Source organism: Salvelinus alpinus, chromosome 23 (genome assembly GCF_045679555.1).
Source record: "Salvelinus alpinus chromosome 23, SLU_Salpinus.1, whole genome shotgun sequence".
Lineage (NCBI taxonomy): Eukaryota > Metazoa > Chordata > Actinopteri > Salmoniformes > Salmonidae > Salvelinus > Salvelinus alpinus.
In genome coordinates this window covers 29,246,339-29,262,478 of record NC_092108.1, presented here as the reverse complement: position 1 = coordinate 29,262,478, position 16,140 = coordinate 29,246,339, and the positions used below count along the sequence as shown (strand labels likewise).

The window sequence follows — 16,140 nt, the reverse complement described above, 5'->3', positions numbered from 1 at the left end:
GGCAGATACTCTGGATTGTCATTGCTAACACAATCATATCTAGTGGTGTTTGTTGTCAAACAGTTACCCCCATTTACACTTTCTCCTCCCTGGAGACGTTTTAATATCAAATGGAAGGACCTGCAGTTGTGTTTCCTTGGTAACAGCCAATGTTTGTTTTTTTATCTCTTCCTCATTTTAGCTTAAGGCTCCTTGGCTGAATTCAGAGAGAACACTGTTATGTTATTTTTTCCTTGTCTGAAAACCCAATTGCTCCTTTGGCAGATCAGGGAGAATCTCGAGATTAAGGTAGACTTCCAAGACGGATCACAGCAATCAGGATGATGCCAGACAGAGGAAGTGAGCTTCCACTGAGTTTTGTATCAGTGCTCTGTGTTCTTTGTGGTGGTGTAGCCTAGTACTTGGTTTTTATCTCCTCCCCAAATGGCTCTATTTTCCCTCAGGCGCTTGTTCAGTGAAACCACATTTCCACTGAAGTGTCATGAGGCCTATGTTTACACATACAGGAGCACCAGGTAGTACTCCTCGGATAGAGCTAAAGGGAACACAGCTGCTTCAGTGCACTGATTGGGTGGAAGTAGGATACATTAGCTCCCTCAGGCTGTGTGGAATCGTTGCCCTCAGAACAACCTCAATTCGTTGGGGCATGGACTCTACAAGGTGTCAAAAGCGTTCCACAAGGATGTTGGCTCATGTTGACTCCAATGCTTCCCACAGTTGTGTCAAGTTAGCTGGATGTCCTTTGGGTGGTGGACCATTCTTGATAGACACAGGAAACTGTTGAGCATGAAAAACCCAGCAGCGTTGCAGTTCTTGACACAAACCGGTGCACCTGTCACCTACTACCATACCCCGTGCAAAGGCACCTAAATCTTTTGTCTTGCCCATTTACCTTCTGAATGGCAAACATACACAATCCATGTTTCAACAGTCTCAATACTTAAAAATCCTCCTTTAACCAGTTTCTTCCTCTTCATCTATACTGATTGAAGTGGATTTAACAAGTGACATCAATAAGGGATCATAGCTTTCACCTGGATTCACCTGATCAGTCTATGTCATGGAAAGAGCAGATGTCCTTAACGTTTTGTGTACTCGGTGTGCTGTGGTACTATCTGGACGATTTCCTGCTGTTCACCAGCTGATAGACATTATTTATTTAGCCAGAAATGCCTTGTGAATGCAGTAGAATCTTACAGACATACAGCAGCTTACTCTCCAGTGAGGTGGTGTTAGAGAGAGAGATAATTATCTCTGATATTCTCTGCTGTAATCATAATAATTTGGAGGAAGAAAAAATCTTGGAGGTGGCTTTATATTCTATTGTCTCCCAAGTGGAGGATGAATGAGAGATATTGTCTCTTTCTTGTTTACCTGTTTCCTTGCGGTGGGCAAAGAGATAAAGTAATGAATTTTGACTTGAAGCCTTTGGGCCAGGGCCCCTGCATGCTAATTGGAATCCTATGTAAATGAACGCTTCCTCCTATGCACCTTCCCATGGGCTCGCTCTGTTGGAATACATTTGTTGATATCCCGAATGATGCAAGGGTTGACCCCCCCCCCCCCACCTCTCTTCTCCTGTCTCTTACCATCCCAAGTGACATGCTTTATCATGGCTCTGTGTTCCTGGGGGGAAATGAATCTGCATTGTGAAAACGCGGGCCGTGATTGTGCATACAAATGCATGGCTCTGGGCCGTGAAAATGGAAAATCTGCTGGAGCCTCTTCAGAATGAGAAATGCTGTCGCAGCAGCTGTGCTGGCCTGGATAGAGTACTTTTGGCAAGTGTTAATAAAGCCTGAAGAGGCACTCGCTATCTGTTCCCAGTCCTTTCTTATAGATAGCAGCGGGAATGAGTGGAGAACTATGGGCATCCTCTGCAATGTTGGAGAACACTCCTCATATCTCAGGGAAAGGTTGTGCTGGTTTTCTGTATTTTTCTGTTCTCTGTTGTTGCGAATGTGATTTCAGAAGTAAAAACAGGTCATGGCCAGTTCCTTTAAATGGTGTATTTTGGGAAAGTATATCAAAGGATAACCTAAATATATACAAATGTATATAATACACACTGAGTGTACCAAACATTAGGAGCACCTTCCGAATATTGAGTTGCACCCCCCTTTGCCCTCAGAACAGCCTCATTTTGTCAGGGCATGGACTCTACAAGGTGTCCAAAGTGTTCCACAAGGATGCTGGCTCATGTTGACTCCAATGCTTCCCACAGTTGTGTCAACCAGCAGCATACCACCCTGCATACCACTGCTGGCTTGCTTCTGAAGCTAAGCAGGCTTGGTCCTGGTCAGTCCCTGGATGGGAGACCTGATGCTGCTGGAAGTGGTGTTTGAGGGCCAGTAGGAGGCACTCTTTCTTCTGGTCTAAAAAAAATATCCCAATACCCCAGGGCAGTGATTGGTGACACTTCCCTGTGTAGGGTGCCATCTTTTGGATGGGATGTTAAACGGGTGTCCTGACTCTCTGAGGTCATTAAAGATCCCATGGCACTTATTGTAAGAGTAGGGGTGATAACCCTGGTGTCCTGGCTAAATTCCCAATGGCTCATTCATCCCTCTCCCCCTAACCATTCCCCAGATTGTTGCTGTGAATGTGTTCTTAGTCAACTTACCTGGTAAAATAATGGATAAATAAACCATCTGAATGGCAGACATACACAATCCATGTCTCAAAAGTCTCAAGGCTTGAAAAATCTTTCTTTAACCTGTCTTCTCCTCTTCATCTACACTGATTGAAGTGGATTTAACAAGTGACATCAATAAGGGATCAAAGCTTTCACCTGGATTCACCTGGTCAGTCTGTCATGGAAAGAGCAGGTGTTCTTAATGTTTTGTACACTCAGTGTGGAATAGAATGTATCATATTACCCAATTTCTTTAATGAATCTAAAGAAAATACGTGCTCCGTTTGTGTTGTTCTTTGGATTTGTCACATTCCTGACCTGTTTTCTGTTAGTTTTGTATGTTTTGTTGGTCAGGACGTGAGTGTGGGTGGGCATTTCTATGTTTTGTGTTTCTATGTGTAGGTCTATTGTAATCAGCCTTATATGGTTCTCAATCAGAGACAGGTGTTTGACGTTGTCTTCTGATTGAGAACCATATATAGGTTAGCTGTTCACACTGTTTGTTTGTGGGTGGTTGTCTCCTGTGTCTGTGTTTGTTTGCACCATACAGGACTGTTTCGTTCGTTCGTCATTTTGTTTGTAGTAAGTACTTGTTCGTTCGTTCTGCGTGTTTTATGTCAGTTCGTCGTTCTAGTCTGTCTACATTCGTTTTGTTATTTTGTAATCATTTCAAGTATAGTTCGTTTTTGTTCTTGTTTAATAAAATTCATTATGGCATTTCAACGCGCTGCACCTTGGTCGAATCACTACTCCTCCTCTTCGTATGAAGAGGAGGAGGAACGTCGTTACAGGATTTAACGGAAAAATACTCTGCATTTGGAGTCATGTCTGTATCAAGTCTTATAGAGGCTTTTTGTCAATACAATACATCCACTGTATTTTCAACCTCATGTCATTCCACTCCAGACAACACTGCCAGCATCGTGGCACGGAGGCGTCAGTTCAGCCAGGCGGAGCAGGATCTCTACCAGCTTCCTGTGGTTGTCAGGGACGGGGGGGAGCCCATCCTGAGCAGCACCTCCACCCTGACCCTCCGAGTGTGTGTCTGCCAGAGAGGAGGTAGCAGCAGTAGCAGCAGCAACAGGGTGAGGGCCTGCCAAGTCCCGGCCTTCCTCTCCACAGCTGGCCTGAGCACCGGGGCCTTTATCGCAATTCTGCTTTGCATCATCATCCTGCTGGGTAAGAGACAAGAGAAGTCGAAGGAGGTGGGAGGTAGGGGGCACGTGGAGGAGTGGAGATGGGAGAGAGAGAAAGAGAGGGAGGGAGAGAAAGACAGAGACAGTGAGAGAGAGAGGAGGCTCTATCTTGCCTAGAGGTAGAAATAATGAAAGGCTTCACACCAGCTGAAGGAGTACCTCTGGCTGATTTGTTTCCTGCAGCAGAAGGCCACAAGTCCACTCTCAAATCTCTTTGCAGGTCGTTGCCATCAGAGAATCAGGTGTGTGTTTTGAACCTTTAGACTGGTGCAGTGTAATGACATATTGTAAGTTGCTGTGGTCTTGTCCCCTCTCCTCTGACATGTCCTGTACTGTAGCCATCGTGGTGCTATTTGTCCTCCTGCGGAGCAAAAAGGGCAAGAAGGAGCCGTTGATCATCTCTGAGGAGGACATCCGGGAGAACGTGGTCACCTACGATGATGAGGGCGGTGGCGAGGAGGATACGGAGGCGTTTGACATTGCAGCGCTGCGGAACCCCGCCGGGGCAGAACAGAGGAGGCTGCGGCGGGAGGTAAGGTCTGGGGAGGAGGGGTGGCTGGTGGCCTGCGGGCCCCAGAGCCCGTCCCTTGTGCTGCTCGACACAGAGGACATGCACCACGTCATCAGACAGAGAGTAGTAGACGCTGACAAGGACACCAGCGGACCGCCCTATGACTCCCTCCAGACGTATGCGTATGAGGGCTGCGGCTCTCCCACGGGGTCAGTCAGCTCTCTGGGGCTGGCCCAGGTCCTGCCCCCTGAACTCAGCTACAGTGAACTGGAGGACTGGGAGCCGGAGGGCCACATGCAGGCCAGACTGTTTGGGACAGAACTCTCTGAGACAGAACAGACCATAACCCCCTAATGTAAAACATCTCTCCTCTTCTAACCAGTTTAAGGTTAACCTAGCGATACAAAGCTATTTGAGTTGTACAACTTGTTCCTTTTTTGTGTGGAATTGACTGTCATTTAACACTGGTCTCTGTCAAGTGGAGTGGAGGAAACTATTGAATTTTTTTTAGAAAAACAAATCATGAAGTTGATATAAAAAAAAAACGATTTTCCCAAGTGTATATTTTTATTGATGAATAAAGTGCAGTGATTTCAGATAAGTGAATTTACGTGCAAGTCTTGTGTCATATTGTATAATGTGTCTGGTCCCATAGGAGTCTCCTTAGTACCGTTGTGATAAGTATCTGGGTCAGTATTCATAAAGCAACTCAGAGTAGGAGTGCTGATCTTTGATCACGTCCTCTCTGTCCGTATGATTGTTGTCATTATGATCTAAAAGGCAAAACTGATTCTAGATCAGCACTCCAACTCTGAGACGCTTTATGAATACGGACCCTGTTCTTATCATTATGCTTGCTGACCCCACAGTCTTGAAGTATTACAGTAACCTTCCAAGGTCTTTCAACTCTTTCTTAAGTTAACCAATATAAATTTGTGTACGAGAAGAAAAACTACATCACAGGAGCAGATAAACTTTTAATTGGAAAACAACACAATTCTATGGATGATAATTGGATCCAAATGCTTTGGTGTACAGCTTTTTATTTCGGCGCTGGGATTTATAAACCAGTTGTGAAACGGTCTTGTTTCCTGCTCAGACTTGATCAATTCCCACGAGAGCCCGGCTCCATAAATAAAGGAACAATAAACCGTTCCTTAATGTCTTTATAATAACAGGCGATGAGGGGAATCTCATTTGAATTACAGACCATATTAATCAATGTTTAACTTTCTGATGATACACATGAAACAGGAAGAATGATCATCAAGTCAGAGCTCATCCATTTACTCACACCATGTCTTATATATCCTATTGAAATGATAACATGTGACTCCCATGTCTATCACGTCTTTGAACATGGCAGTACAGCCATACAGTCCATAACACCATTCCACACCCACCTACAATAATACACGTACAATATATGCTGCATTGCAAACATTCTTATTGTGCCACTTATTCACAGCAAGGTAATTAGGGGAGATGTGTGTGTACTTATTCCTTTTTGAAAACAACTGTGACCCCAACATAGATAATCATTTTGTTGCCATAGTGGTGGTGAAATGATGAATAATGCATTACTATATAATTGCATTCTATCAGAGAAGGATGTTTAAAGGCTATGGAGGGTAAATAGCATCTCTGCGGCCACCATCACAAATTTGATTACTTACGTCCCACAAAGGAAAAAGGAAACTCACCCAATGAACTGTTATGACAATTTTGTTTTAAAGTTTGTTTTAGAGCCAATGATAAAAGGAAAATCCTGGTAAGTCCCAGTGAATATATTCAAATACATCCTGTATCTCAGTGTTATCTGATGCTATATACTCCCTCATGAATGAATGATTGTATTAATTTGGCCATTGAAAATACATACAGCTGTTACAGTTAGAGACTACATTACATGTAGGCTACACAATAGTTGTCATCGATTGGATGTTGGTGTGTTATCATTCAATATCGAGGAGAAACAAAACAAATAGTGTAGCTACATGTAAAAAGCATAGCTATGTTTTATTTCAGTATGTCCATCCATCCCAATGAAGATAGTAGAATGAAGCCCCCATACCAGGCATCTACTGTACCCTCTCTCCGTAAAACATGAAAGCGGACTGTGTGATTTGGACTTAACAACCAATGCTACTGCTAATCTTAATTATCATTCAAGATACTGAGATTTAGGAAGTGAACATACTTATTGCAGGAAAGAATGTACTTTTGCTCTTTTTCATCTTGCACAATTCCATTTAGACTTGAGATCCAGCTTCCCTGCCATACTACAGCTCTAGTGGCTGTTTCATAAGCTCCAATCAGTATAAAAGTATCCATTCTTTTAATAGGCCTACTGTTAAATAATTAATGTAGAAAAGAAAATCTTAAGCCAAAACAAATGTTTAGCTTGATAAAGGCAAGGTGTTATAAATCCTATAAAAATTCACTTCTGCATTGAACAGAACTTGTCATTGTTGCCACAAGCTTAAAATAGTCAGGGTTTCTGAGTTTGTTTACCTAGGGGAATTTAGAAATGTATGCTGCTTTACAGCACCTGTCACTTTACCTCCCTCTCTCTCATAAGACTAGCTACTGTTGCTCCTGAATCCTGTCTGGCTGGAAAAATATGAAGAATTTCTATCATTTTCTTTCAGACTGCGCTGTACACTGTAGCTACACACCCTCCTATTGTGCAAAATTGATTAGACGTGCTAATAGCTACAAAGGTAGACCGTAAACGAATGCAGAATGTCACATGGCGTTTGATCCCCCTCTGCATAAATAGTTGGGGGAATCAAACAGTGATGAGCTGTTCTACTACACAGACCAGGGCCGGTGTGCTGTAATTTCCCATGCTGCGTTTGACAGCTACGGCGGTACAAGAGCTAAGGCATAGACATTCTCCATGCTCTGATAGACATGACTGCTGGTATCAGACATAATTAACTACATAATTGGCCATCATTATTGATGGATGAGAGGGAAACACTATCCTTCTCTGGAGATACAGGGGTGGTCACTGTGTCTTGGGGAATGTTGTGTTTCTCCATCATTTTGTTGAACAACTGACAAAACCACCTGAAAAGATATGGTATATTAAGCTGTAATTCATGAAAATTAACATCTATAATTATCATGGCTTTCTATGATCTAATAAGACACACCTACGTGGAATGATTGTGTTCCTAACCGAATACAGTGGTGGAAACTATGCGGCAGGTAGTCTAGCGGGAGCGTTGGGCCAGTAACTGAAAGGTTGCTGGTCTAACTAGGTGAAAAATCCTTTGATGTGCCCTTGAACAAGGCACTTAATCCTAATTGTTCCTGTTTCGTCTGCTAAATAACTAAAATGTACAAATGCAAAATTAAATAATTGGGTCTGGCCCACCATTCCAGACAAAATCTGTTGCTGTTACATGTTGACTCTGCCATGCCATCAGTCTTCAGCGAGGTAATTCATTTGAGGATTGTTTGTATTCCAAACGTCATACTCAATCTGTGAATTCCATTCATCAACACCCACTTTCCTTTCCCCATCATATGGAATACCCTGGGGTGGGCTGTTTGAAGCACAAATGGACCTCATGATCTTGACAAGTTTGACACCGCAGTAAACCTTTGCATAATCCTCACACATCCCTAAGGCACCCTGGCTGAGGAAAACATCTATCGATACCATAAACACCATCTGGGTGGGCAAGATGTTTCTGCTGTATACATATTTTCAACGATCAAAGTAGAATGTACGGCAGTGCAGAAAAGTATACGAGCCACTAAGATGTACTATACGGGATGTGCACAATTTTATCTCACATAATTAAATATTTTTGCAGCAGCGTGTGCAGTCAGGCATCCTATTAGTGCTATTTCTCATGCTCAACTTCTCCAATGGAGTTATTGCAGATCTAGGTGAGAGCAATAGTTCAAATGATCTGCACATTGTTGATTACAGGGAATCCTTAGGTAGGAGTAGCCTTCTCTGAGGGGGCTTTGGCTCTTTGATATGGAAGCGAGTGCACTGTGCAGGGTTTCCTGCTGCTTGGCCTGAACACAGACAGACACAGGTGCATCTGGGGGAGAAATCAGAAGGATTACTCTCTGGCTTGTCTCCAAACTAGGTGAGGGAGGGAGGGAGGGAGGGAGGGAGGGAGGGAGGGAGGGAGGGAGGGAGTCACGTGGTTCAGACAGGATGCTGGTGGACTCTTTGATGGAGACTGACGCTATGGCCAGAAGACGGCACCTGTCCAGCCCCAGTCCTGTGTGGCTCAGTTGGTAGAGCATGGCACTTACAACGCCAGGATTGTGGGTTAGCTTCCCGTGAGGGACCAGTACGAGCAAATACGAAAATTGATGGAATCACTACTGTAAGTTGCTCCGGATAAGAGTGTCTGCAAAAGTATTATAAATAAATGTTTAAAAAAATAAAATAATGGAGAGATCACATGGGATACATCACAATAGCAGGCTCAGAGATACATCACAATAGCAGGCTCAGGGATACATCACAATAGCAGGCTCAGAGATACATCACAATAGTAGCATCAGGGATACATCACAATAGTAGCATCAGGGATACATCACAATAGTAGCATCAGGGATACATCACAATAGCAGGCTCAGGGATACATCACAATAGCAGCATCAGGGATACATCACAATAGCAGGCTCAGGGATACATCACAATAGCAGCATCAGGGATACATCACAATAGCAGGCTCAGGGATACATCACAATAGTAGCATCAGGGATACATCACAATAGCAGGCTCAGGGATACATCACAATAGCAGCATCAGGGATACATCACAATAGCAGGCTCAGGGATACATCACAATAGCAGGCTCAGAGATACATCACAATAGCAGCATCAAGGATACATCACAATAGTAGCATCGGGGATACATCACAATAGTAGCATCAGGGATACATCACAATAGTAGCATCAGGGATACATCACAATAGCAGGCTCAGGGATACATCACAATAGCAGCCTCAGGGATGCATCACAATAGCAGGCTCAGGGATACATCACAATAGCAGGCTCAGAGATACATCACAATAGCACGCTCAGGGATACATCACAATAGCAGGCTCAGAGATACATCACAATAGCAGGCTCAGGGATACATCACAATAGCAGCCTCAGGGATGCATCACAATAGCAGGCTCAGGGATACATCACAATAGCAGGCTCAGAGATACATCACAATAGCACGCTCAGGGATACATCACAATAGCAGGCACAGGTATATATCACAATAGCAGGCTCAGGGATACATCACAATAGCAGCCTCAGGGATGCATCACAATAGCAGCCTCAGGGATGCATCACAATAGCAGGCTCAGGGATACATCACAATAGCAGGCTCAGGGATACATCACAATAGCAGGCTCAGAGATACATCACAATAGCACGCTCAGGGATACATCACAATAGCAGGCTCAGGGATACATCACAATAGCAGGCACAGGTATATATCACAATAGCAGGCTCAGGGATACATCACAATAGCAGCCTCAGGGATGCATCACAATAGCAGGCTCAGGGATACATCACAATAGCAGGCTCAGAGATACATCACAATAGCACGCTCAGGGATACATCACAATAGCAGGCACAGGTATATATCACAATAGCAGGCTCAGGGATACATCACAATAGCAGCCTCAGGGATGCATCACAATAGCAGCCTCAGGGATACATCACAATAGCAGCCTCAGGGATACATCACAATAGCAGGCTCAGGGATACATCACAATAGCACGCTCAGGGATACATCACAAAAAAGCAGCATCAAGGATACATCACAATAGCAGCATCAAGGATACATCACAATAGCAGGCTCAGGGATACATCACAATAGCAGGCTCAGAGATACATCACAATAGCAGCCTCAGGGATACATCACAATAGCAGGCTCAGGGATACATCACAATAGCAGGCTCAGAGATACATCACAATAGCAGGCTCAGGGATACATCACAATAGCAGGCTCAGGGATACATCACAATAGCAGGCTCAGGGATACATCACAATAGCAGGCACAGGAATTTCAAAGGGTAAAGTAAAATGGTTCTAAACCAGACTACAAATAGCCAAAGGCTAGGTTTCTAACATGGGATGTTGTCTATCTGATACAAATCTTAAAGCTTTGTTTGGCCATTGCCTGGAAAGATGGATGATACCTGTACCTTTGACTGATATGAGCTCATTGATATCAGGGTGTACATACTACTAGCTAGACACTAGCATTTCGCTGCACCTGCGATAACATCTGCAAATCTGTGTATTCGACCAATAAACTTTGATTATGATTTGAGTTCTGCCTGTACGTAGTTTACACAGACTGCTCTAGTCTAAACATTGTATAAACAGAAAATAACATCAATTATCTTTTAATACAGGATTATAGTGGCTCTCTGCTAATACCTAAACTAAAAGGTCCATTGCCATTCTCAGCCTATTGTATGTCTGACACAAAAGAAGATGGGAGGAAAAGAGAAGGAGAAAAAAATCATTACTTTAGTTTTGTGCGAAATCAAAAAATGTGATTCAAACAGCCTTCAAAGGATTCCAGATTTTGTTTTCATTCCAACCCCTGGGATTTTTTTACCATGTACATACCTCAGTGAAGTCAAGGACAAATACCAGAATGGCTCTGGAAACTGAGCGGCAACAACTTCAAAGAGAAATGTCTAAGGAATCGATGGGGAACGGAAGGATGCAATGCAATGAAGCAACGTAATTGATCTCATTATCATGGAAGTGTTGTAGTTTACACTTTTCTGAAGCACAACTTTCACTCTGTCTGTCTGTCTGTCTGTCTGTCTGTCTGTCTGTCTGTCTGTCTGTCTGTCTGTCTGTCTGTCTGTCTGTCTGTCTGTCTGTCTGTCTGTCTGTCTGTCTGTCTGTCTGTCTGTCTGTCTGTCTGTCTGTCTGTCTGTCTGCTCTCTCTCTCTCTCTCTCTCTCTCTCTCTCTCTCTCTCTCTCTCTCTCTCTCTCTCTCTCTCTCTCTCTCTCTCTCTCTCTCTCTCTCTCTCTCTCTCTCTCTCTCTCTCTCTCTCTCTCTCTCTCTCTCTCTCTCTCTCTCTCTCTCTCTCTCTCTCTCTCTCTCTCTCTCTCTCTCTCTTCACTACTGTAACTTCCTGAATGTTGATGAAAGCAACCTAGACTTTACAAGGTGGTGCAGTAAGTGTATAAAATCTGATTTTTTTTCCTATCTTTACACATTTTTCCCCCTGTTGTCTCTTATGTCTAAGGAGGACTGATGGGTCTCCTACGGGAAAAAGAGAGGTCTGAATCGATATCAGAAGGAAACCAAATGATGAACTACACTAACTGCACTAAGAAGAATTTAGCTGGGATATCTTGAGTGCTGGGAATAGAAAAATCCATAACAAGTTCTTAATTATGGAGGGTAATGGAATGTATTGGATTGACATTTCAGAGAGTGGACCACTTTTGTACATGATTAACATTTCGCCAGAGAAGGGAAAAAAGCGGTTCCATTAGTATGAACAATTTCATCCTTGACTGTATCAAATGCACATCAGGGGGTCTTCCAAATGCCAGTTGTTCTATTGGAGCCTGCCATGACCACCTACAATGTCTCCACAGGAAATCTGGAGACGCTGAAAGAACACTATATGGAGCGATAGTCACATTAAAAGTCTCTAACGCTTAACTCGTGTAGCCTATGTGCTTTCATGTTTCACTTAGGAGATTTTTGATTGCATGTCTTTAAAGGAAATGGTATAAGTAGATGCACTTATACACTCTGAAGCAACAGTCCAAAGTGTATAATGGCAATGTATAAATGAAGTGCCTGAATTTTATACAGTGAGCAGTTTTGTTGTGACTTCATTCTTGACTGGTCGGATCCAGCAGTACTCTGCAACACTGTATAGGCTGCTATGCAGTCTTGTATTTCCTGCTCCTCCTCTGCTTCTTACAGTAACCTACATGTAGGTTGAGCTAAGATACTGCAGGGTGTGGGTATTGTTTGATACTGCATTAAACACATTCAATGCATCAAATACTGCAGAGAGAACCAGCTTCCAAGTGCTAAGCACAGGAGGTGTCTGCGTTGCACTGGGCCACGCATGCTGCTGTGCTGTAGCAGACTGCAAGGCTGTGTATTTTAATTCCTTTCACTGATCAATAGAAATACTTACACTTTCACAGATGAGATGAGCAGTTAGGCTCCACAGGGGACTACCCAGATCCATTGCTTTGCATACAAATGCTGTCCACTCTGGCATCCACACTGACTGTGTAGGGGCAGTATCATGGAATCATTCAGACGTTATTTCAGATGGTTAAGAGGTGGAAAGAATGTAAATTCACGAAACCTCATTATGATGTTATGATCCTACACTTTCAATATAACCAACTTTCACAAGAAACATTTAAATAAATCCACAATACACCCATAGCAGAGAGAATATGGCCTGAGGATTTGATGGATGGGTGGAGTGCAGATATTGGATAGCCTAAGTTCACTGTTGACTGCACCATTTCTCCCTCTAATTTAATATTCTCTTTCTGACACCCCACATCTGACCCACCTTCCGTGACTTGTTTTTTTATCCAAGATACATTTAGGATGAAGTCCTGATATCTGTGATTAACTTTTAAGCATGTCTCAGTTACATTTTAATTACTTTCAGTATGTGCTCAGACGGAAGCTCCATTAGGCCTCATGTAGGCATAATTAAATTCCATGGCAGATTCTGCGATTGGGAAATGAGAGTGAGACTATCATCACGCTCAGCTATCTGTCTCAATGCTAATGACTAATTATTGGGCCCCCACTAGCCCTAAAGGACGACTGAAGAAAGTTTCACATCAGGGTTATTTCCTGGTGGCAAAGTCATATACTAGTGGGGTTCAGTGTGGTGTGTAGTGACAGCGAGTGCCTGCCGATTTTGGAGCGAGGCAGTATTTCACCCCGACTGAACGTCTGGGAATTGAATTGGATTATATTATACAGCTAGTCAGAGGCTAAATAGAAAAAGTTCCCTCATCAAACATAAAACCCAAAGTGTTCTTTTAACTTTTTCTTTTCTAATGTGAACTAACCTAGCAGGAGGAAAATATAAACTTCCACTATGTTCAATTTGTCTCAGATAGCTATGTCAGTACAAATATCTGACATCTAGTTACAGTTACACTGTACAGCGCACTATCTTGGAGTTTGTGTCAGCTTGCTGTAGTAGGCCAATCAAAAATACCGGACTACCCAACGTACTGAGCATATGGGATATTTACATTTAAGTCATTTAGCAGACGCTCTTATCCAGAGCGACTTACAAATTGGTGCATTCACCTTATGATATCCAGTGGAACAACCACTTTACAATAGTGCATCTAACCCTTTTAAGGGGGGGGGGGGGTTAGAAGGATTACTTTATCCTATCCTAGGTATTCCTTAAAGAGGTGGGGTTTCAGGTGTCTCCGGAAGGTGGTGATTGACTCCGCTGACCTGGCGTCGTGAGGGAGTTTGTTCCACCATTGGGGTGCCAGAGCAGCGAACAGTTTTGACTGGGCTGAGCGGGAACTGTACTTCCTCAGAGGTAGGGAGGCGAGCAGGCCAGAGGTGGATGAACGCAGTGCCCTTGTTTGGGTGTAGGGCCTGATCAGAGCCTGAAGGTACGGAGGTGCCGTTCCCCTCACAGCTCCGTAGGCAAGCACCATGGTCTTGTAGCGGATGCGAGCTTCAACTGGAAGCCAGTGGAGAGAGCGGAGGAGCGGGGTGACGTGAGAGAACTTGGGAAAGTTGAACACCAGACGGGCTGCGGCGTTCTGGATGAGTTGTAGGGGTTTAATGGCACAGGCAGGGAGCCCAGCCAACAGCGAGTTGCAGTAATCCAGACGGGAGATGACAAGTGCCTGGATTAGGACCTGCGCCGCTTCCTGCGTGAGGCAGGGTCGTACTCTGCGAATGTTGTAGAGCATGAACCTACAGGAACGGGTCACCGCCTTGATGTTAGTTGAGAACGACAGGGTGTTGTCCAGGATCACGCCAAGGTTCTTAGCACTCTGGGAGGAGGACACAATGGAGTTGTCAACCGTGATGGCGAGATCATGGAACGGGCAGTCCTTCCCCGGGAGGAAGAGCAGCTCCGTCTTGCCGAGGTTCAGCTTGAGGTGGTGATCCGTCATCCACACTGATATGTCTGCCAGACATGCAGAGATGCGATTCACCACCTGGTTATCAGAGGGGGGAAAGGAGAAGATTAATTGTGTGTCGTCTGCATAGCAATGATAGGAGAGACCATGTGAGGATATGACAGAGCCAAGTGACTTGGTGTATAGCGAGAATAGGAGAGGGCCTAGAACAGAGCCCTGGGGGACACCAGTGGTGAGAGCACGTGGTGCGGAGACAGATTCTCGCCACGCCACCTGGTAGGAGCGACCTGTCAGGTAGGACGCAATCCAAGCGTGGGCCGCGCCGGAGATGCCCAGCTCGGAGAGGGTGGAGAGGAGGATCTGATGGTTCACAGTATCAAAGGCAGCCGATAGGTCTAGAAGGATGAGAGCAGAGGAGAGAGAGTTAGCTTTAGCAGTGCGGAGCGCCTCCGTGACACAGAGAAGAGCAGTCTCAGTTGAATGACTAGTCTTGAAACCTGACTGATTTGGATCAAGAAGGTCATTCTGAGAGAGATAGCAGGAGAGCTGGCCAAGGACGGCACGTTCAAGAGTTTTGGAGAGAAAAGAAAGAAGGGATACTGGTCTGTAGTTGTTGACATCAGAGGGATCGAGTGTAGGTTTTTTCAGAAGGGGTGCAACTCTCGCTCTCTTGAAGACGGAAGGGACGTAGCCAGCGGTCAAGGATGAGTTGATGAGCGAGGTGAGGTAAGGGAGAAGGTCTCCGGAAATGGTCTGGAGAAGAGAGGAGGGGATAGGGTCAAGCGGGCAGGTTGTTGGGCGGCCGGCCGTCACAAGACGCAAGATTTCATCTGGAGAGAGAGGGGAGAAAGAGGTCAAAGCACAGGGTAGGGCAGTGTGAGCAGAACCAGCGGTGTCGTTTGACTTAGCAAACGAGGATCGGATGTCGTCGACCTTCTTTTCAAAATGGTTGACGAAGTCATCAGCAGAGAGGGAGGAGGGGGGAGGAGGGGGAGGAGGATTCAGGAGGGAGGAGAAGGTGGCAAAGAGCTTCCTAGGGTTAGAGGCAGATGCTTGGAATTTAGAGTGATATGATAGGATATGGTAAAAGGCATTGGGGGTTGGTGGTATGTCTATGTTCAAACGTTAAGCTGTCTCTTCCAGAATGGTAAATATTGAATGTGTGGTTAGAGAATGTAGAGAGAGAGGTGGATGTAAAACATGCATCACAGCAGTAGTGTTCCCTTTGTTCCCACAGCAGGTGACATCCCCAAGGGAACCTCAGCCTCTTTTAGAGGGTTCCTACCAGGGTTGGGGTCAATTCCATTTCAATTCCAGTCAATTCAGGAAGTACAGCCGTGGCCAAAAGTTTTTGAGAATGACACAAATATAAATTTTCACAAAGTCTGCTGCCTCAGTTTGTATGATGGCAATTTGTATATACTCCAGAATGTTATGAAGAGTGATCAGATGAATTGCAATTAATTGCAAAGTCCCTCTTTGCCATGCAAATGAACTGAATCCTCAAAAAACATTTCCACTGCATTTCAGCCCTGCCACAAAAGGATCAGCTGACATCATGTCAGTGATTCTCTCGTTAACACAGGTGTGAGTGTTGACGAGGACAAGGCTGGAGATCACTCTGTCATGCTGATTGAGTTAGAATAACAGACTTGAAGCTTCAAAAGGAG

General features: G+C 44.4%; 1 protein-coding gene across 3 annotated transcripts in view; it reads left to right on the top strand.

Moving 5' to 3' along the window:
* The window catches only part of LOC139550749 (cadherin-18-like), a 69,410-nt gene extending 64,458 nt beyond the window's left edge, over positions 1-4,952 (top strand). For all 3 annotated transcript variants that reach the window (XM_071361871.1, XM_071361869.1, XM_071361870.1), the window contains exons 11-12: positions 3,542-3,814; positions 4,170-4,952. In XM_071361871.1, the coding sequence (XP_071217972.1) occupies positions 3,542-3,814; positions 4,170-4,696 (800 nt within the window). In that variant the 3' untranslated portion in view covers positions 4,697-4,952. The remainder of the gene's footprint in view (positions 1-3,541; positions 3,815-4,169) is intronic.
* The last annotated feature ends 11,188 nt before the right edge of the window (positions 4,953-16,140 follow it).